Source organism: Solea senegalensis, linkage group LG17 (genome assembly GCF_019176455.1).
Source record: "Solea senegalensis isolate Sse05_10M linkage group LG17, IFAPA_SoseM_1, whole genome shotgun sequence".
In the NCBI taxonomy this organism is placed as follows: Eukaryota; Metazoa; Chordata; class Actinopteri; order Pleuronectiformes; family Soleidae; genus Solea; species Solea senegalensis.
Genome location: NC_058037.1, coordinates 16,228,658 through 16,250,294, shown reverse-complemented (window position 1 = coordinate 16,250,294; position 21,637 = coordinate 16,228,658). Strand labels below are relative to the sequence as shown.

General features: G+C 40.4%; 2 protein-coding genes and 4 non-coding genes across 10 annotated transcripts in view; 4 read left to right on the top strand and 2 right to left on the bottom strand.

Annotated features, from left to right (window-relative positions):
- The window catches only part of LOC122783945 (nesprin-2), a 70,758-nt gene extending 67,911 nt beyond the window's left edge, over nucleotides 1-2,847 (bottom strand). For all 5 annotated transcript variants that reach the window (XM_044048923.1, XM_044048922.1, XM_044048920.1 and 2 more), the window contains exons 1-7: nucleotides 2,791-2,847; nucleotides 2,553-2,703; nucleotides 2,264-2,422; nucleotides 1,500-1,667; nucleotides 1,289-1,390; nucleotides 982-1,185; nucleotides 322-527 (exon numbers count right to left, since the gene is read on the bottom strand). In XM_044048923.1, coding sequence (XP_043904858.1) covers nucleotides 322-527; nucleotides 982-1,185; nucleotides 1,289-1,390; nucleotides 1,500-1,667; nucleotides 2,264-2,422; nucleotides 2,553-2,672 — 959 coding nt within the window. In that variant the 5' untranslated portion in view covers nucleotides 2,673-2,703; nucleotides 2,791-2,847. The remainder of the gene's footprint in view (nucleotides 1-321; nucleotides 528-981; nucleotides 1,186-1,288; nucleotides 1,391-1,499; nucleotides 1,668-2,263; nucleotides 2,423-2,552; nucleotides 2,704-2,790) is intronic.
- Nucleotides 2,787-21,434, bottom strand: LOC122784513. The gene is made up of 30 exons (XM_044049815.1): nucleotides 21,395-21,434; nucleotides 20,879-20,940; nucleotides 19,293-19,388; nucleotides 19,107-19,184; nucleotides 18,932-19,024; nucleotides 18,641-18,840; nucleotides 18,365-18,564; nucleotides 17,725-17,825; nucleotides 15,769-15,858; nucleotides 15,448-15,561; nucleotides 15,221-15,358; nucleotides 14,551-14,715; nucleotides 14,287-14,399; nucleotides 14,036-14,204; nucleotides 13,725-13,821; nucleotides 12,659-12,855; nucleotides 12,408-12,560; nucleotides 11,500-11,637; nucleotides 11,339-11,413; nucleotides 10,226-10,393; nucleotides 9,511-9,669; nucleotides 8,810-9,430; nucleotides 7,928-8,062; nucleotides 7,549-7,713; nucleotides 7,284-7,450; nucleotides 6,287-6,467; nucleotides 5,151-5,275; nucleotides 4,368-4,518; nucleotides 3,512-4,293; nucleotides 2,787-2,922 (listed from the first exon to the last, which is right to left on the bottom strand). Exons 1-30 carry the CDS (start codon nucleotides 21,429-21,431, stop codon nucleotides 2,787-2,789), a joined length of 5,106 nt encoding a protein of 1,701 aa, XP_043905750.1. The 5' UTR covers nucleotides 21,432-21,434.
- On the top strand, nucleotides 16,228-16,299 carry trnae-uuc. The gene has a single exon. It is a non-coding gene; the product is annotated as a tRNA-Glu (tRNA).
- Nucleotides 16,545-16,616, top strand: trnae-uuc. The gene has a single exon. It is a non-coding gene; the product is annotated as a tRNA-Glu (tRNA).
- Nucleotides 16,853-16,924, top strand: trnae-uuc. Its single transcript has one exon. It is a non-coding gene; the product is annotated as a tRNA-Glu (tRNA).
- trnae-uuc lies at nucleotides 17,341-17,412 on the top strand. Its single transcript has one exon. It is a non-coding gene; the product is annotated as a tRNA-Glu (tRNA).
- Nucleotides 21,435-21,637: the final 203 nt, after the last annotated feature.

Sequence of the window (21,637 nt, the reverse complement as noted above, 5' to 3'; positions counted from 1 at the left end):
CTTACATTATTTCAGGTATTACATTTAACATTAAATTTAATCCTCACATTTTTATAAATTTAAAAAACTATATATTGATTGAGAATCCTTTTTTTCGCAATAGTTTCCATGTCATGTGACTAACTGACTCTACACTAGTGCTTCATTGTTTGGCATTAGTTGAGCTACATGTCTTTTTGCAGGCTCCCACTGAGTCGTCAAGCAAAAAAACAGCTATTGGACAACAATACAAGATTGAATTATATGTGGTTTCATGACACACAGTTGCTGTAAATCAACACTCCACTGTGCACATTAGATGACAGGTCCTTTCTCTGGTACCTGTCCAGATCCTGGATGTTCCGCTGAGTGCGTTCTTCCACCTCAGAGAAGAGCCGGTGCGAGTTTCGGACTTCCTCCTGCAGCCGGACGACTCCCGCGCACAGACTCTGCAGACCATGCGGACTGGAGATGGAGGACAGAACCTGCAGATCCTCAATCAAACCCTCTGCTTGTTCATCCTGGCTCTGGAGCTTCAGACACAAATCCTGAAGAGGAGGAGAATAAAAATCCACGTTTCAGCGTCAGGACTTCATGTCACCGTGTCACAGCTTCATTCGGCGAGTTTTATTATTACAAACATTCTACAGTTTGTTTGTTATTTTAACACATTTGTTTGGTTACTTCTCTCTGCTGCTCATGGTGTTTGGGCAAATAGCTTCCCAGGGTGAACAAACACCAGGTTAAAGGTTCCGGGGCGAACCAAGTGAAAGATTGGGGAGGGGTGTGAAACAGTTTTGTTAAGATTAGAATTTTTCAAATAAATTAATTAAGTCATTTAAGAGTATGATTAATTATTAGATGAATGAAGGTTCTAAATAAGTATTTATTGCTGATAGTGTCGCTTTAAATACTACATTATTAGAGCTCCAGCAGCAAATGGTGAAAATAACAGCTTAGAACAGCTTAATATAAAGTTTTAGTGTTATTTTATTAACTTACTTTAAGTTGTGCGAGGACTGTTGCGACGTCTGAGCCCCCGAGAGTGAGGAGAGACTCCTGAATCCTTCGCAGGGATGTGAAGCACTCGGTCGTCCTGGCAGATATTTGTTCCTTGGCAGCCACCGTCTGCCTGTAAACGTCCTCGGATTCTGCAACGAGCTCCTTCAGCTGCTCCAGCTTCTTCCTCATCTGGTTCCCCGTCACCTGGACAAAAAACAAAACAACATTTAAAACCGAGACGCCATCGTTTCATCATCATCATCATCATCATCATCCTCATCATGTGAGCATCATCATCATGTTGCACCTGCAGCTCCAGCAGCGGGTCTGTGCTTTGAAGCAGCGACTGAATCTCGCTGGCTTTACGTTCAAAATGCTCCACTCGCTTCTCCTGGGACACAATCTCACTCTGCAAACATAAACATGATTATTTATAAGTATTTGAAGCAACTGTGAAAATCATTTATCTTCTCATTAGACAGTCAAGAGACGTGCGAGATTATAAGAGGGTTTTTTACCTTCAGCGCCTCGATGTCGTCCTCGGACTGAAAAGATGGCGACTGGACAAACGTGTTTACTTTAGCGGAGGTCCAGTTCTCCACCTCTGCTCCGAGCTGAAGGACTCCACCCCACAGAGTCAGGCCCAGACGCAGGTTTTCAAGGTGGGAATCTGTTCGCTCTGATATCTGCGAGGATCACAGTGAACAACAGCTCTCATTTCAGAAAACCCAACCTGTGCTCATCCTAAATGATCCTATTCAGTCTCCTGCAAATTAGACAGGCCTCGTTTTTAAATGTCTTTTTTATTTATTGTTTTAATTTCAATGGGCTTGTTATTTGTACTTGTTTTACGTCTTTTAATCAATTTGATTTGCATCTTATATGTATTTGTATTCTTTGTGTGAGCTGTTGGATTGGAGAAGCTTTACTTATTCACTTACATGTATGCATTCATCAAATATGAAACAAAGCAAGGAGTAAATTCTGCTCTGTTTGAAATTTGGTAAAAACATCACAGTTCAAAATTCACTTGGCTCACTTTTATGAACAAAAAGCAGTGACCTTTGTTATATGGAGGATGACAAATGGCAATATATAATAAATAAATAAAGGAGAGAAATACTCATATACATATATAAACAAAGGATTTTTTTGTTGTGAAAGACAAAATATCAACAAGTAATAACAACTATAAACTACAACAGGGCATTAAATGTGACATAAAGGCTAAAAAACACAGAATAATCGGTCAAAACTGAGAGTTTAAGACAGCTACACTCACGTCCAGCCAGCTGTCCATGAGCGTATCGGCTTCACTCTCGAATAGGATGGCGTCGCACTCTGGCATCCGACGCAGGTGAGCGCGAATCTGCCGACAGACGCTGCGGACGTCCTCGATGTCGCCTCCGGCGCGGTGAAGCTCAGCTTTCGTTTCCTGAACCTTGATAACAGACGCAGAAACAAGAGACACTCAGTGGCCACTTTATTGGGAACACCCGTTCAACTGCTTATTAATGTGAACATCTAATATATCATACAGCTGTACTCAGAAAACAGTTGACATGTGATACCTTTGTGTATAATCTCTGCAGGTTATCTCTCCCCATGTATGAGGCTTTTTCACTGATGGTGGTTTCTGCTCTCTGTAACGTCCCGCTCAGTTCAGCGTGCACACTCTGAAACCTCTTCATTAGCTCAGTGAGGACACAGCAAAGCTCCAGCCTGTATATCATCAACAACACAACACAAGTGGAGTTGTAATTAATGAAAGGACAGGACATTTCTGTGTTTTCTGCTCTTTTCTTTTACCGTTCAGTCACAGCTCTTGTCGTCTCGTCCCAGACGTCCTTGACTTCGCTGCTCTGAGGAGAATGTTGTGCGTGATGCAGCTCAGAGAGGAGGCCGGCGAGGCGACTGTCCAGCTCTGTCAGAGCACGTTTCCTGAAGGAGATGAAGGTGAAGATAAAGACATGAGTGCAGAGCAGAAAAATACACTTTCTGTGAGAATAGTCCTCTGTGTCAACTTCTAAAAAAACTCGTGGACATTTATGCTCTTAACAATATCCTGGAAAAAGCACTCATACAAAGTACTGCACATTATGCAAAATCTAGGAAGAAATGTGTAAAAAGAAATTTTTAAAAGTATGATTTTTCTAAGCATGAGCAAAATATAGTAGATGATGATTTAAAAATGTTTCAACAACTGTTTGAGGGGGAAATAACATGGTTTGAGTGGACATATTTATGCTTTTATGCCCTTTTCCACTTTTCCACTGTTCCCTTGTAATTTACCACTTCAAAATAATATTAGTTGTTACAGAAATGGCTGTAAATCAGTCGCAGAATTACGTTTGCTCGATTTATGTTTTAAATTGTGGCCACGACAGTTTGTCATCTTTATAAAATGGGTCCCCGTATAATAAGTGTGGGAAACACCGGTTCAGTTGTTGTAAAATGTTATTCTAGTTACTTCTTCATTCTGATGCAGTACATTGCAGTTATCAGAGGATTCACAGAGATTAAACTGTACCTCAGCTGCAGAGCGGGCAGCGTGGCCTCGTGCAGCCTCACATGCTCAGCTGCTCTCCTTATGTCCCTCAGTGCTTCTAAGAAGGCAGCTCTCCTCTGGACAAAACTCTGCTTCTCTTCTCCTTCTCTCTTAACGCAGCTCCCTCTCCTCCTCTGACCCTCCACGTGTCCTTCAACATTCTGCTCCTCCTCCTCCTCCTCTCTCTGTGTCTCTACCTCTGCACCCACTTCAGCCTCCAACCTTGACTCCTGCTCCCCCTCACGTGGAGGTGGATGCTCCTGCTCCGGATGTGTCTCCGTCACACGCATCTTCACAGGACTAAACTCCTCACTGCTCTCCTGGTGTTTGGCCTCCTCCACATCCACCGTGCTCCTTGGCAATGATGTAACCACTTCCTGGTGCGTCACAGTTGTGGTCAGAATCGTCCCCGCTGCTTTTAAATCCCCGTCAGCAACATCAGATTGTTCAGTCTGCAAACTGTGCTGCATCGGTCTCTGCCAAGAAAGTCTCTCCAGCTCCTGCTCTGCCACGTTTTGCTGCCTGTTTGTGTTCGGCTTTGCCAGGAAGGCTGCTGGGATCTGTGCCTTGCCTTCACTCAGAGCAGCTAAGACGAAGTGATCCACAGCCTGGGCAGCAAACTCAACATTCCCCAGCTGCTGTTGGAATATTTGGAGATCACCAACACTGCTGCAGGGAGTCTGGTGGAGGGATGTGGTTTCTGGATGTTGTGTTTCCTCTTGGCTGCTTTGCTTCAACGGTTTCCTCAGCCTCTCGTTCATCTCCTGGAAGACACAATAGGAAAAAAAAAGTAATATTTGCATATTTCACGCTGTTTTACAACACAACAAATATGTACCTTTAAGTCGGACTCCAGATTCGGGTCAGCAAATCTGAAGGAGGAGACGTCCACGGACCGCGTGATGAGTTTGTCCAGTTTTTGCGACACCAGTGACGTCTGATGATCCGTAGACTCCATCAGGTCAGCTGTCTTCTCCACATACGTCATCCTAATGTAAACAAACGACTTTACTTAAGCTTTTTTAGTATAACGCTGGTTATTATGACATCTGCTGATTAAGATCATGTAATATGATTTTTTTTATTTATATTTTTTAACTTAATTTAATATTCTTTTGATCTCACAGGGATATGGGAGCAAGAAAAACCTGAAGTAAGACATATTCCATACAGACGTGAAATTTTAAACAAAAAACTCCAGACTTTCAAGGATATAGTTATTTCTGACTCTGAAATTCACTTTTTGTGACAAAAAGGATGAAAAGTAATCAGTGTAGACCTTTAAATCTTGAATGATGACACCCAAATATCTGCTGGCACTGACTGTATCTTAAATAACATGATAGACTGTCTTTAGGGTAATTCTGTCATTTAAATGCGATAAAACATGCAGTAACATGTTAACAGAAATATACATACTGCTTCAAAAATAATGTTTAAAACTTAGTTAGAGGATTTATCAACAGGTTAAGTTAAGAAACTGAGTCAGTGATAAATGTTTCCTTAATTATTCAATAATAGTCTCCTCCTACATGTTTTTAAGATGACGTACACGTGTGTTCATTTGTCAGAACTTTATCCCTGTGCCTCAAAAACATGCTGTCTTACAAAACCCTGGTACCTTTCCAGCACTTCCTGTTCAGACGAATTATCTTCCTGTTGTGCGACGACCGTCTCCGTCTCCGGGGCGCCGGTCCACTCTGCCTCCGCCTGCTCGGCCTCCACAGTGTCGCCGCTGACGACCGTCTGCGTGGGAGACGTGAGAGAGAGTCACTGGCTGACAATAGGAACAGAGGGAAAGATGGAGCAGCGAGTTCATCCAATTACAGTAGATTAGTGCTTTACAGCCGGTGCTGTGTCACAGTCACAGCCAGTGACTGAGCAGAGGAGAGGCCACTTAAAGTGTTTTAAATGTATTCAAATCCATGTGTGCAACAGACATATTCTCATATATTTGCTTGATAAGAAAAGTCACTCAAGTGTGTGGTTTGCTGGCATGGAAGCACAAAGAAGAACATATTCAAAGCTGCAGAAGCACATTTTTTAAGTGACGAAAACGTGAAAAATTGAATGAAAACAGAAAAAAGGGATGTGACTCGCAGGATATATGTGAAAGAAAAGAGGGTAAAGCTGCAAAATCATCACTTGAATCGATTTTTTATTGCAGAAATGGAAACTTTCTCCGTCCTTTGAAAAAAAAGCAAAAGTAATGACATATAAAAACAGCCTGACTGTTCTAAATTATAATCCACTGTAAATTATGGACACTAGAAGTTTTAAACTGTACAAATATATAAAGAAAAATTAAATAAACAATATAATGTACATAAAAAAAAGGAGCAGTTAGAGATCACACAGTTATAGCTGGTTATTTAAATATCCACTGTCTAACAGGTTTTATTAAGGGTTTATTTATATACTCCCTATAATAAGCCCTTTTATGTACTTTAGGGTAAGGACCTTGCTTTAAGGAGCCAGCCATCTTGCAGAAGCAGAAGCTTATTTACACAAAAAAAGATAAACAACATCCTTTCGAGTCTGTAAAAGCTTTTCTCTGACAAACTTGGGAAAGGGAGAGGTGAGCGGGGAAGTCCTCTATTTGTTGTAATCTGTAGTCATAACATTAGAGGGCGCTAACACTTACACGCTGGACCTTTAAACATCACACATGACATACAAAGTCAAGAAGATGTTCAGGCTAAAGTGCATAATTTAGAGGAGAAAATAAAGAAACGCAGTCATGTGACTCCATCATACCTGTACTTGACGTTGGACTCGCTCGTTCCTCTCTGTCCTGTGACGTAGGTGAACTTTCAGCAGCTGCTCTTTGACTCTTTCCCGTGTTTCCGTCGTGACGTACGGAGATCGCAGTGGCAGAGTTTCACCACAGTGTGGCACCGAGACGGCCACAGGTGTCAGGTCTGCTTGCTGTTCCCTGCTGATAAGATAAGACATATTCATTGTGGGGGGAGGTCACTCATCTGATTAAGATTAATAGAAGGATTACGGAGTGATTATTGGTATGGAATAAGCTGTCTGCTTTAATAACATAAGGCTGTTCATTTTAACTTTTATTTTGTAACTTGAATGTTTATTTATTTTATTCTTAAACTAAAATCTGATTTTGTTTGCGCAGCTTTATAATATCCTAAACTTGTTTTGTAAAAAATGTAATTAAATGAGATTAAATATGAAACACAAACACGAATTTGCTTTGGTTTGGTTCAGACAGGACCTACGATCGTGAAGTTATACTCTAACTGTTTCGTGTTTTTTGGTGAGACGAAGATTTGGCGCCCCCTAGCGCCCGCACTGTTTGACATTGAGTAAAGCCTTTGATATATTTTAATCCCTAACTTGTCCAGAGTGACATTGGAAGTTGATCGCAGCAGAGCTCTCGGAGGAGTTTGTTCAAATACCACATGTGCGAAATCACCAATACTTAATAAGGTCAAATTCTAGCCCTTTTTTTAAGATTTATTGTAAAAATTCATGTTTTTATTTATTGGTGTGTTTCTACCTTCTATGTCACAACAAATTTGTAAGGATTTTTCATCTTTGTACATAAACTTTTCTCAAATCTGCAAATATTCAGTGATATGTTCTGATAATTCCTATAAAAGCCGTGGAATTTGCTCGCCACCGTGAATCGAAACACAATCCTTTAATGCTGAAGTTGTCACGTGCAGTAGCTTTGCAAATAAACGACTGGCAGATTTGATTACTTCCTTCTTGACGACGGCATTTTCCTTACTTATAGGCTGAGAGAACTGTGTCAGTGGGACGTCTTTCTTGTGCTCCGTGTGTCTCCATCGGCTGATCTGCTGCCAGGCATGATGATCTACTCTGTGTCACTGTCTCACGCAGCGCTCTGAGACCTTCCACCCGTTCTCCTGCAGAAGCAGCTCCGTCCACGACGGCCTGAGAGCAACGAAAACATCCCAGAGACTGAACTCCAGCGTCTCTCCTGCTTCACCACCACACAGTTCACCGCACATGCTATAGGGTTATGTGAGTACCTGCTGCTGCTGCTGCTGCCGGAAACAGTCGTGGTCAGTGTGGTCAGTGTGGTCAGTAGTGTCGTGGAGAGCGTTAGTACACGTTAGTACAGAAAATGACTGCTCTCCTTCTCTGATCTTAGACCATAAGACGGAAACAAAGGCAGCCATTTCTCTGCGTACGTCCTGAGGAGGACACAAAGAGTGGGAACATGCTTTGGAGTTTTAAGGAAACGTTGTGAGAGAAATATGTTATTTCGGTGAAGTTATCATGGTTTAAATGTTTGTAGATCATTTTATTAATCTGGGAAAATGTGAAAAGCACAACTGTTATTTAAAGAAAGGCCTTTTGTGACAATTGATTGAACTTTTTCCGTCTCTCATCAACCCTCTATCCTACCTCCCACTGCTTTCTGACTGTTTCAGACTGGAGCCTCACGTCCTGGAGCTGCGGCTCAGAGCAGAAGGCGCCAAAACCTTCCGCCGCGTCCAGGAACTCCTCGAGAACGACGGGCTGCAGAATCTTTAAAGCCCACTACAGCAGAAAGACACAGAGCTAGACAAACATGCACAAACAGATCCAGCAGCAATACAAAGCCCAACAAAAAAAAACAAAAAAAACACCACAGACTTTGAAAGAATGTGTTGTAATAATCACATCAAGTTTGGGATTTGTGAAGTCTGGGTTTGGTTGCAGGAAGAGTCTTAAAAAAGGGAAGCTGCTTTTTTGAGCATTTAATAAGCAACAAACTGGTTGAGCGCTGTTTTTAAAGTCACTTTGAAAAGCAAATTTTTTTGGCAAATGATAAAAAAATTGCATTAAAAAAGCTTTCAAAAGATGCAAAAAATAAATAAATAAACAAATCCAGAGCTTGTACTTTTGGGGTGCTCTCAAAAAGTTGGAGCAACCACACAAGATGGCTTCCACTCATACAAACACTGCTACTCTGCTAATCTACTACGACTACTACAGAACACAGGAGTCAAAACGGGGAGAGACGTCACCTCCGAGTTGGTTCGTTCCAGAGGAAAGTTGTTAAAAAACACACAGATGTAAACGTATCCCAGCCTGGTCTTTGTTAGCGATACCAGTCGAAAACAACGATGTATATGTTTTAATATAGAATTACAATTTACCTGTTTTCCCTGTTATCAACTGGTGTTGCAAACAAGAACAAGGCCAGGATACGTTGACTTCCATGTTTATTTCCCTGAAGATGACTCTAACTTCCGATGTAAACATAACGCAGCATTTTATTGCTATGTTTTACTCTTACTTTACCTTTTTCCTCTTGGCTTGTGACTCTGAAATCTCCCTGCTGCTGAATAACTTGATGGACTGTTGGATGTGCTCCTGCAGACGAACTCTGGCCCTCTCCATTCGGCTCCTCGCCATCGACTGGGCCTTTAGATGAACTTCACTGTGGACCATCACCAGTGGCTGTGGAGACTGAGAGCCTCTGTTGATGGATTTCGATTTTTGACTCTCAGACTGGAGAACTGTGCTTTTTTGAAATGTTAGTCCAGAAGCAGCAGCAGCAGCAGTCTGATTGTGGGTTTCGGGACGTAACTGAAGCTGCATCACTGGTTTAGATTCAGAAAAGTGAAAATGAGGCACTGGTTCCCGGAAAGGCTGAGGCAGCATTTGGATTTCAACAGTAGGAACAACAATGGTGGTTTCATCTTGTGCGTTCCTGTTCACTGGATGTCTTGTGCTTTGTTGAGACATATGAGATAGATACACAGGAGAAATTTGACTTGGGTCCTGGTTCTGCACCTTAATATTCTCAGTCCAGTTTGCATGTTTGGTTCTGGCCACAACAAAAAACCCGGTCTCTCGTTGTCTTTGAGTCTGACGGACTGAGTCGTCAAACCCAAGGGAAGTAAACAATCCAAGAATCTCCTGATCAAATTAAAAAACATACATTTTAGTAACATTTTAGGAAACTTTACTTAGTCATTACTTAAATGGATTTTACTCACCTGACAGTTGGAGATGGCCTCCGAGACTCTGTCCTGTAGCCCAGAGGCACTGAGGTGCTGCAGAGGAGAAGTTTTCCGTACTCGGTCAATAAAGTCCTGCAGTTCCCGTCCGTCGGTCACAACCTGGTTCTCCAGCTGCAAACCTCGAGAGAGCAGCACCTAAGATGGATGACACAACTTACATTGGCCTGTGCAAATGTTTAAGCGGAGAATTGTGTCCCTAAAAGTTGTAAAAACCTGCCTTAAAGTCACTCAAATCCAATATTAGCACTATTTCAGTGTGCACATACCGGCTACACTGTAGAATGTTAGGGACAGTGTTTGAGTATTTGGACACATAAGCATCTAAAAGTGCATTATTTTATTTTATTTCATATCCTTGCACAGACGTATTTCTCTTTATTTTTTAATCTTAATGATATTTTCAATAGTTTTATCCTTGATCACTTCATCTCACCTACATTTCACTGCATGTTTTCCCATGTAGCTCTGTGCATGTCACTAATAAAATCCCTGAAACATCAAAACAACATGATTTTCTAAACAAAATGAGGGAAAAAATAATTATTAAGAAAAATCTGGGGCCTGTTCCAGCAAATTTGCAAAATGCACGCTGCAGTTCCTGCCTAACTGCAAGCGAAAATCATCAGTCAACTGTAACGCTGCTATTCGCACTGCACCCTCAAAGCTTAAATTAAGAGGGGCGGTTGCTGACTTTGGCTGCGGAGTCCAGTGCGGAGCGCCTTCTCTGCGTTTTCTCCTGCAGCAGCTGGTAACAGTCCAGAGCGTGTGAGCTCCAGTGGTCCAGCTCAGCGAGGCGGCCCTCGAGCATGGACGCAGCTCGCTGCAGCTCCCAGCAGCTCCTCTCTGCCTCTGCCAGCATCTGTTAATATACACATGTAAAACATAAGATAATAAACTTTTCACACATTGTGTTACAGCAATCAAAAGTAAAGTAGTAAAACTACTTAACAGCATGTTATTATTCACTATTTTATCTGCAGTCAAGTTCTACTTTATTTCATGATTGTAGCCTGTACTTTCTCTTAATCAAACTTTAAGTTTCCTTTAGAGCCACAACTAACAATTATTTACAAACTCAATTAAACTGACGATCATTTTCTCGATTAATAGAGTACATGTTGAAAAATGTTACCCAAACCTCGACATGATGATTTTTGAGTCTTGTTTTGTCCACAAACCAAAATGTATCAATTTATAAGGATTTTAACAGAAAATATTCACATTTTAGAAGCTGAAAAATCAGACCGCTTGTTTCAATTATTAAAAAAACAACCTAAAACCAAATAATCAATTATCAAAATAATTTACGATTAGTTCAGTAATTGATTAATAATCGATTAATCAAATAATCATTGCAGGTCTACTTTTTTTCATTATCGATTCTTACGTTTTAGTCTATTTAACATCACAATGACTCTTTTTTATTATATATTATATTATTCATGTATTTATTTTGGTCATTCATTAGAATTTTAGTTTGTTTTTTATTAGTTTTTTTTGCATGCGATATTTGCAAAATAGAATGTGGGTGATGGGTGAAGCTGTTGTTCCTTGTTTTGTTCTTTATCCTGTGAAGCACCTTTACTGTATTTGCATTGCTTTGTATGGAAATGTGTCATATAAATGTCTGACAGGGGTAATTGAATAATAAACAAATATTATTTGCCTCCAGTATTTGAATATCTAGACACGACAGTGGATTTACAGGATGTCGTCTGAATGGGCTTAGAAACAAAAATGATGGGTAAGATCATCTCAAGAGTCACAGCCGAATCACAGTGATTTTATTTTAACAGGACAGTACCTTTGGGAGAGTCTCTATTTCCGGGGATAAACTGAGCGACGACGCATCCAACTCTGCCAACTTTTTACTCAGTAGCTGATAAAAACAAAAGCAGATGAAGTAAAACAAGAGTTTCTGATAATCTACACTTTATTATTTATTACAGTGTATGTTTTGCCCACCTGTAGTTTCTGTCTTGTCGCATTGAGAGGAACAGAGGCCACGTCCAGCGGTTGTCTCAGTAACCAGGTGACGTCCTGGGTCAGTGAATGCACCATTTGAAGACCTGGTGGATTAACACTGGGCTCTGCTGTGACTTCCTAAAAAAAAACAAATGCTAACTTAAGTGACCTTTTATATCACATTTTGCTCCATCACAAGCAGTGTGACACAAAACGATTTCCATTTCAATGATAAGAATTTAGTGAAAACACATGTGTAAATATCTTAATGCCACAAATATAAAACATTTACCTGCCATCATATTCCTAGCCAAGCAAAGCTAGTGTGAAAATTACTATTTGGTTTATGGTGTATTTTTGATATTTAGTTTGAGATTAAATTCAATAAATAATAAATAAATATTAAGGAATATTTAAAGTGGTTTTCACTCCTTAAATCAGGGGCCTCATGCTCAAAAGACCTGAATGCTAATATATATCCAGGATGATGTCACAGAATTTCAAATTAAAAGTGTTTGTTATGATATGGAACGATATACAATTCACAATAAAAAAAACATTTATCTTTATGATGCAAAATGAAATAGATTCAATAACATATGAACTGTAATTACACACTAAACAGGCTTATACATAATGTTACATTAAATGTAATACATTTAAAATTGTGATACATTATTGTTATATTGTTATATTATTATTAAAATATTGCTCACTGCTTATGTCTATATTCTAGGTCCTCGCTGTGCCTCAGCCACTCATGCTGTGTTTTATTTATTTATTTATTACAAGTTGATATTAAGTGAATCTTAATAAAAAAAACTGAGTGGGGGGCTGCATGTGGGCCTTGGGCCAGGAGTTTGAGACCTCAAATTTTAATCATATCTCTTTTGAAACAACAGACTTACAAACTTTGTCCTCTTCACACATCCAGCCCAGCACTTGTTGATCTTGCTGAGTTGTCCGACCAGACTGCGGCTGGTTGAAGTTTCCGTCGCTTCAATAAGGAAGTTCCCGGCCTCATTTAGCTTAGCGTGACAGGACGTCCACTCGCTCATGTCCTGCAGAAGAAAAAAAACAAATGACAAAATTAGATGGTTCACAGCTTCTCTGGAAACAGTGGACATACGGTAATGAGGAGTCATACAGAAGACTATACCTGTGTCCCTGCAGCAGGAGACGGAGTTTCTGACTGTGAGAGCCATGTCTGCAGTGAAGGGAGACACTTGCTGTAAGTGTCCCACGCAGACGCTACTCTCTCCATCCTTCCTCTCACTGTTGTCGCAGCTTCTGTGAGCAACTCAGCCTCCATTTCAGCCTCTTTCACCTGACACTGAACAAGCTGGGAATCTTCACCTGGAGAGTGAAGAACAGGTAAAGGTCACTTCTTCATCTACAGATGTGACGGATGTAACAGCTGTGCAAAGACTACTGGGGATTGATTTGGTAAAATAAAACACAAGAGCAACACGTTCAGCCTCGTCCTGAACTTTCTCAAGGTACTACCTTCTGACCTTATTTGGGGCCAAAACAATCAATCTACCAAATACCTAATCCATTCATTGTCTACCACTTTATGCTCCACATGAGGGTCGTGGGGAGCTGGAGCCAATCCCAGCTGACACAGGGCAAAAGGTGGGGTCACACCTTGTACTGGTCAACAATCCAACGCAGGGCAAACACATCATGCAATCTTCACACAGAAAAAGAGACCTTCTTGCTGTGAGGATATCCACTACTCCTCCGTGTGACTCCCTAATACGTCATTAATTTCCTAATCCTTCTAGTGGAAATACAAATAGCTCTTAAAAAAAGTCCCTTTTTCTTGGTACCAGGGACAGAAATTAGCAGTAGGTTGGTACAAAATGCCCTTGAAATATACAAAATATGCCTTTACGGTTGCATTACAGGGGCTTTAAATGCTCCCGTAAAATAGATAAGTAACTTTGAAAATTGAAAATGCCAGCTAGGTGTCCAAAGCAGAAACAGCTCCCACTATTTCCTCCACCATGTTGTTTGCCAGGGCAGCAAGCTAAAAGCTATGCTCACTAGCTAGCCAGCCTGTTCACAAACCATGGAGCAGTTTATACATAAAATTTTGTTAAATCACTTTAACAAAAATAAAGTCGCAACAGGCCCGGCTCAAACAGATAAAAACTATTTAGTTAATTTCCTTTTCTGCCTGGTATTAGTTCTTACAATGTAAACGTAGCATTAGCTCATACCTAGCGCTGCCTTGCTGGTGTAAGCGTTAGCCTTCTCCTTCAGGTTCTGGAGGGAGTCCATCAGAATCAGAATCAGGCCTTGGTGCTCCACTGTTTCCTGGAAAACACAACAATAAAAATCATTACTTATGTAGATTTTTTTTGGGATGCATAATTTCTAAGTTAAATCAGGAGGATCAACAAATCTCCTCAATCTATGGGTAATTAGATGTAAAAAGAGCTTTGTTGTTATAATTCTCAGCAATTCTATTCTTTTTAACTGGTGTTATATTATATTTTATTATTTTTTATTTATTTGCATATACACTCACATGCCAGTCTTGCAGATGTACATGCACGTCCTCCTCTGTTCTATAAGGACTTTTCCACGTCTGAATCTTGGCGTTTATGCGATTCAGGAGGTTCAGGACAGTGTGGCGGTATTCCCGGTATTCCAACTTGATCCCATGATATTTGGTGGTGACTCTGATATGGGTAACACTGTTTTCAAATGTAGTACAAAAGCATTAGCTCATTATCCAGTGGGATTACTGGTACTGTGGATTATTTTATTGTTACGTACCGTCTTTTTATCTCATCAAACTTTTCAGCTGGCACCTCCATGTTCCCTGAGTCGTCCATGTTGTTGTAGTTGTCAAGGGTTTTGACATAATGACTCATCTCGTCAATTAAAGTCTAAAAAACAGAGAACAACATTACAAACACAAACTGAGTGTCCTGAGACACAACACGTATGACTTTTGAGAACAAGAAAGATCAAATTTGTTAATATATATATAATATATATACTATAATATATATATATACAATAATAAAGCAAATTAACCTTAAGGGTTTCCTGTTGTGCTCGGGCTTCTTTAGCGATGTCTGCATGGTCTTTGGCCGTCCGTCCTCCTTCTGTCAGTGCTGCCTCTGCACGCTGCAGCCACGACACCACTGAGTCCAGAGGAGGAGGAAGAATCAGGTCCAGCTCTGCTTTACATCGCTGCAACTGAAGAATAATATACATTCATGATATAAACACATATAAGTTCATGTCAAAGGAATGTCTCGTCTCATGTTTATCCCACAGAGTGTACACATGTGAGCCACTTCTGCTAATGATGGGGCCCATACAAAATGGATGTGAACCTAAAGTGTCCCACATTGTGTCCCAGTGGCACGTGACCCAAATATTCTTAAACAAATTTGGGCCTTTTCTGAGTAAATATGCATAATCTGAGTTAGTTCTGGTTGACTTTTGGGTGACATGGCAATGCAGTGGTGAGTGATCATCTTGAGTCCATGATCTGGCAAACAGGGCCAGATTGCACCAAGTGCCATCATTCAATGTGGTGTGTGGTAGAATGTCAGGATACAAACACCATAAGTGAATCGTAGAGCACATTTGGAAGGAAATGCTTCTCCCATTTTTGTCTCAAAAAAGTCAAATTATGCAGGAAAATTAATAAATAAGGGAACAGGACAAGAGTGGCCATCTAATTGTGATTCCTCACCTCATCCTCTATACGATCCCATGCTGCTCTGAGATCATGCAGCACTCGACTCAGCTCAGGGCGACGACTTACATTGGAGAGGAGGCTCATGACGTGTCTCCTTTGCTCAGAGAAGGAGCCAGCATGATTCTGGAACACCTGGTGAGCCAAAGTTCACAAGCCTTAACAACACCATGAAGCCATACACTCCGGTGAATTCTTGTTTCAGTTCATGTGCTTGGCCTTACTTGATATTTTTCTGCGTAGCCTGAGTTCTCTGTGCTCGTCCAGGACTCTGACAGTTCCTGAAAGGACTGCTGCAGCCAGGAAGTCACCTCGTGCGCTCGCTCACTCAAAGGGACCTATATATACGCCACAACTGTAAACAGCTACTTTTTGATGCAAGAATGAGTGTGCAATAAGACATATGGTAATCTGCAAGAAAATCCATGCACCTTTTTAAGTACCAATCACATGCAACTGCTTTGTTTGCCAATAAACTTTGAAAAGTTGTGTAAAATTGGACAAATATCATTAAAAAATGGACGTTTTCTTTCGTGTGTTGCTACCTGGCGTAATGACGAGACAGCCATTGCTGGAGTGAAGTGAGCGGGTAAATTCACAGGTGAGAAGCAGAACGGCTGATCCAGAGGAAACAGCTACACCACCACCACCACCACCGTCACCAAAGGGAGTAAGAAATTAAAGGAAGTAGTTAAGACCCAGTTTGAAGCAAAAGACTGTGGGAATACCAGCAAAAATGGCCCAAAGAGTCGTAAAACAGTCAGTAACACAAGACAGAGACGAGCTCCCACACACTGTAAGACAGAATGCAGTTCAGTGAAAATGAAATGAAGATGGAGTTTATTATCTCCATCTAGAGAGTTCAAGATTTATCAGTGTCTTTGTGTAATTCTGTTCAGTTAGGGATCCAAATAGGAAGGAGAGGTTTCACCATCAATGTGATTAATACAGTACATCGTAGGAGAGCAGAATTTTTGGAGGGTACCAGCAATTTCACATATAAATCCCATATGGTCTAGCGGTTAGGATTCCTGGTTTTCACCCAGGCGGCCCGGGTTCAACTCCCGGTATGGGAATTGTCTTTAAGGTTCAGTGGAAGGGAAATTAACTTGGTACTGGTTTGAATCCTAGGACAACTTAAAATGTACCTGTGAGCAAAATCCCCAATCCTCTGACTGTTCCCTGTACACAGTCTGTGTGTCCTTTATCCAATTTTCCCCAGGGGATTATTAAAGTACTTCTGAATCAGAAATACTTACATCATAAACATGATTGCTGAATGCTAAGATCACGATTGGGTACCAGCATGTTGATGTACAAATCCCATATGGTCTAGCGGTTAGGATTCCTGGTTTTCACCCAGGTGGCCCGGGTTCAACTCCCGGTATGGGAATTGTCTTTAAGGTTCAGTGGAAGGGAAATTAACTTGGTGCTGGTTTGAATCCTAGGACAACTTAAGAAGTACCTGTGAGCAAAATCCCCAATCCTCTGACTGCTCCCTGTACACAGTCTTTGACCAATTTTCCCCAGGGGATTATTAAAGTACTTCTGAATCAGAAATACTTACATCATAAACATGATTGCGGAATGCTAAGATCACGATTGGGTACCAGCAAGTCTACATACAGATCCCATATGGTCTAGCGGTTAGGATTCCTGGTTTTCACCCAGGCGGCCCGGGTTCAACTCCCGGTATGGGAATTGTCTTTAAGGTTCAGTGGAAGGGAAATTAACTTGGTACTGGTTTGAATCCTAGGACAACTTAAAATGTACCAGTACTGCTCTTTCTGTAGTGCTCTTTTTCATCTTTAAAAACATTTATATACTGTGTATATATACGTTTACTGTTCACTTTTAAAAATTTTGTATGCTTGTTATGCGCCAATGACACCAGAACAAATTCCTTGTATGTGCAAATCGTACTTGGCAATAAAGCTCTTCTGATTCTGAGCAAAATCCCCAATCCTCTGACTGTTCCCTGTACACAGTCTGTGTGTCCTTTATCCAATTTTCCCCAGGGGATTATTAAAGTACTTCTGAATCAGAAATACTTACATCATAAACATGATTGCGGAATGCTAAGATCACGATTGGGTACCAGCAAGTCTACATACAAATCCCATATGGTCTAGCGGTTAGGATTCCTGGTTTTCACCCAGGCGCCCCGGGTTCAACTCCCGGTATGGGAATTGTCTTTAAGGTTCAGTGGAGGGAAATTATTCATAGCTGGTTTGAATCCTGGGGCAATTTAAGAACTGAAGTGCCCATGAGCAAGAACCCCAAACTCTCATTGTGTTCCCTATTCTCTGATTTGGAAAACACACTGTTTACATCATAAACATGATCGCTCACTTGAAGATGGCAACCAGACACCAGCAAACAAGCACACAAGTGCCATATGGTCTAGTGGTTAGGATTCCTGGTTTTCACCCAGTTAAATATATCAAAGTATTTCTGATTCTGAAGACACAGTTTATGCCATAATAAACATGAATGCTCACCTGCAGATGGTCATCAGGCGCAGGCATGTCATTGGAGTACTGGAGAAACTGGGCCACATATGTCATAATGGACTTCTCATCCGGGTCTTTGACATCAACATCTGAGGTAAAAGAAAAGTATTTGAGTGAAACATGGCATTAACAGCAATACATTGTTAAAACCTCCTTGATTATGCTGTAGAAATAAATTCATAAAACGTCGAGTAGGACTTCCTGACTTTTCATTTGTTTTAAGGTTATTTTTGTGTTTTATTGTGAAATGAATATGGGTGTGGCTATTACAGGAAATTTATGAATCGATTTAAAATACAGTTTTTATACAGTAGAATATAGCTAAATCACAGAAATATACTGTATGGAATTACTAGTGTGAAGTAAAAGACATTTACACAGAAAAATACTGTTAAATCATAATAATAACTTTAGGCATAACTAAAGTAACAGTAAACAGAGGGTAATTTATAGTCATAACCTTCTTACATAGTCATTTATTATAAATATATTGACTGTGAAGTAAATATATGATCAAATATGTGTTTAATTCTGTGTTTTTAATGTAAGGGGTAAAAGTCGATTGTAATTCTTCTTTTTAGTCAGAAATTTTGCTGTGAAACACCAAGTACACACTCATCAGTCTCACCCTGAGGTTCTAGCAGGGGCGGGATGTGAAGCTCCCTCTCGGCCAAGTGAAAAGCTTCCTCAAGGTTCTCCTGGTTGCTTCTGGACTGGACCAGAGAGAGGTCAACGAGCTGTGGTCTGAGAGAACACAGGATGACCAAGAAGGCCTCTCCACTCCTCCAGCTGGACTTGAAGTCCTTCACACTGACAGAGCTGCCGACCCTGGAGACGAGAAGTCACAAAATGTTGGTTTCATGTGTTGTGTTTCTAAAGAATCTAGTTTTGTTTAGGAAGTCACCTTTGGCATTGGTCCCTGACCCACATGAGCAGAGCCTTCTTGGCTGACACTCTGAAGCGCCTGTGGAGAGGTGACGTCCGCCCTGTGGGGACGGGACTAGCGGGGACGGGGCTGCCGGGAGTCCAGGAGTCCAGGCTGGTCAGAGAGTCGAGGGAGGAATGACGAGAGCTGAAGGACAGAGCGCTGGCCAGCTCTTCAATCTGAAACAACACATTTTTTTTTTTTTTTATCAAAAAAAAAATTTCTTTAAGATTTATTCAGATAAAATGCTGGTTTTCATTTGGTGCTCACATGACAGTGGAGAATGATGGTCCAGACAAGTCCGAGGATGATGGACGGTCGTCCATCTATGATATCTGGGATGTTTATGTTCACCAATTTAATCTGCAACAATAAAAAACCCACCTATCATTAAAAAATGGACTACACGATCAGATTGTGTGATTTATAGCGAGTGGGAACGTACAGATTTTTTCTTGAGGAAAGTGAGCGCCGTCTCAATGTTGGCCCTCTGCTGGAAAACCCCATGTCCTCTCTGTCTTTTCTGTGGAGACAAAATCTGATTTATTGCGATGATAATATTTATTTTAGCACGTTTTTGGGTTGTTTGGGCCTTGTCCCAAATCAGTGCTGAACAACCACACATACTCACCAGACACTGACCACTCATCACCTCTAGCAGGTCAAGCAGCTGTGATCCGTCTCTGAGGTCAGAAAAGAGGTCGGACACAAACGAGGGAGGACATCTCTGCAACACAATTTAATCTGATTAATTTTCTTACACTGTGTTTTTATATAATCTATATTCATATACACATAAAACATGTCAAAATAAAGCAGGGATTTTATCAGTGGAGGTACATGCCATTGGAATGTCACACTAATGATAATTTCCACAGAAAGAAAATTGACTCTGAGTGACACTGAGTTGCTGAATTCTGCATCCTTTTATACAAAAGAGGAAGTTGTTCAGTGCTTCCTCAGGTCGTCAGGAAAAGGTAATTAAAGGGTAATGTTTAAGATGTTTTAAACTTCAGGAAAGCCAAGTGAAAACCTAGTAAAACAAGGTTTATGGGAAATGAGACCCACACTGAACACACAAACAATATAAATAATGTTTTTTTTGCCTCTGGAATCACCTCAATGTATTTTTTGGATAACTTTAAAGAAAAAAAGACTGCAAAATTACAGTTTTAGTCAAGACATAAACTAAATTTGTCTGAAATTTATTCAGAAAGTGTCCAGTGTCTTTGTTTTAAGCAGTCACAACAGTGAACACTGGCATTGTCTGCTGGGGATTGTTAACAGAACTCAGATTGGTGTAACAGATGTAAAGTCATGGAGGAGTCATTTTGGCATTTCAGCACAGTCATATGGACATGAGGTTATGAAGAGGTGGCTGCAGGCTTCAGATTACGGGCCGCGCTGCTCCAGTGAAGCTCTATTTATACTCTGGACGAATGTCACAAGCGGTTCAGAGTCTCTTTACAGCTACATTCACTGACCAGTGAGTCAGCGAGTTATACTCCGACAGCTTACCGCTGATCAGTTACAACGTGACGTTATGACACCTTCAGCACTGTCATAGTTCTGGGACGTGTATATTTTATATTTGTCAGCATTTTTTCCGGTTACATAGTCTGACAATTACCACACTAAGAGCTAATGCTCAAAAAACACTTTTTTTAGCAGCACTTTAATCAGTTTTAATAACTTCCGGTTTTTAAATAAAATAAACAAAATGACAACAAATACAATGTTTGGCTAAATTAGGTTAGCTTAGGCTAGCTTTGGTCAGGTAAGGTTAGGCAAGTTATGGTTAGCTTTGGTGAAATGGAATAACAATTATGGCCACAATCACTTAAACTTAAATAAGTTTCAGTGAATACTATTAAATACTATTTTCATAAAGAAATTGCATTTTCCTACATACAGCTCTTCTTTTCAGTGTCTCCCTGCATCATTTCTGAAATCCCTTCTCTTCTCTAAAATATTCTCCAGAAAATAATAATAATAGTACTTTAAAAATGTATTTTTGACATGTCAGTACACCAGAGTATCTTTGTCATAGGAAAAGATTCAGTACAAACTTTGTGTTACCACCACTCCAGGGGTGGTTTCACTTTTAAAAACATAATTTGTGATCTGTTACTGGAAGGCAGTGAGTGAAATACTTTTTTTTTTTACATAAAGTTCATGATCCTTTATACTCCAAGCGTCACACACAAACAAACATACCTTAGCGAGTTGAGCATTAATCCAATTGGTGAATGTCCTTTTCTGAATCTGCTCCTGCTCCACTGTTTTGGGGGAAACAACAAAGAATGAAAATAAATGTATTTAAGTAAAGATGGCCTCAAGAAACAACTATAAAATTGTATATCATATAGATGCTATACTGTAGGGTATATACTGTAAAGCAGATTAAAGATCTAATAAGAATTGTCTTGAGTATCGGTGAATTAAAATGAGATAATTCCTGTTAAAATCTGGAGGCTTGCGTGTAGCACTCCGAGAGCAGCACACACACTGCTCTCAGAAGCCACGTGCATGTGCTCGTCTTTTATAAACAGAGAAGACGTTAATATTTAATACATTGTTTTAAACCACATGTAACATATAAAGTACACTTACAATAATGCAATTGGTCGAGCAGAATGAGCGAGAAATCCCTCACATTGCAGTACAAATCCAAAATAATCTAGAAATGTTTAAAAACAGCCACAGAAAACCCAGAAGTCATCATCTACTCACCCTCATCAGAGAACAAGCAGACTGTCTGACTTGCCATTCTTTTAACTGACAACTAATAAATAAATGCACAGTATTGTACAGTAACCACGGAGACCAACATTAAAACATCGTTAAACATTAAACTCTCCTGCTCTCCCACTGGAGTGAAAGGCTTCCTGTCCGAGATGAAGTAAGGCTGCGATTTTTGGCCACAGGATTCCAAGACACAGACAGACATAGATACTGAGGCACACACACACACAC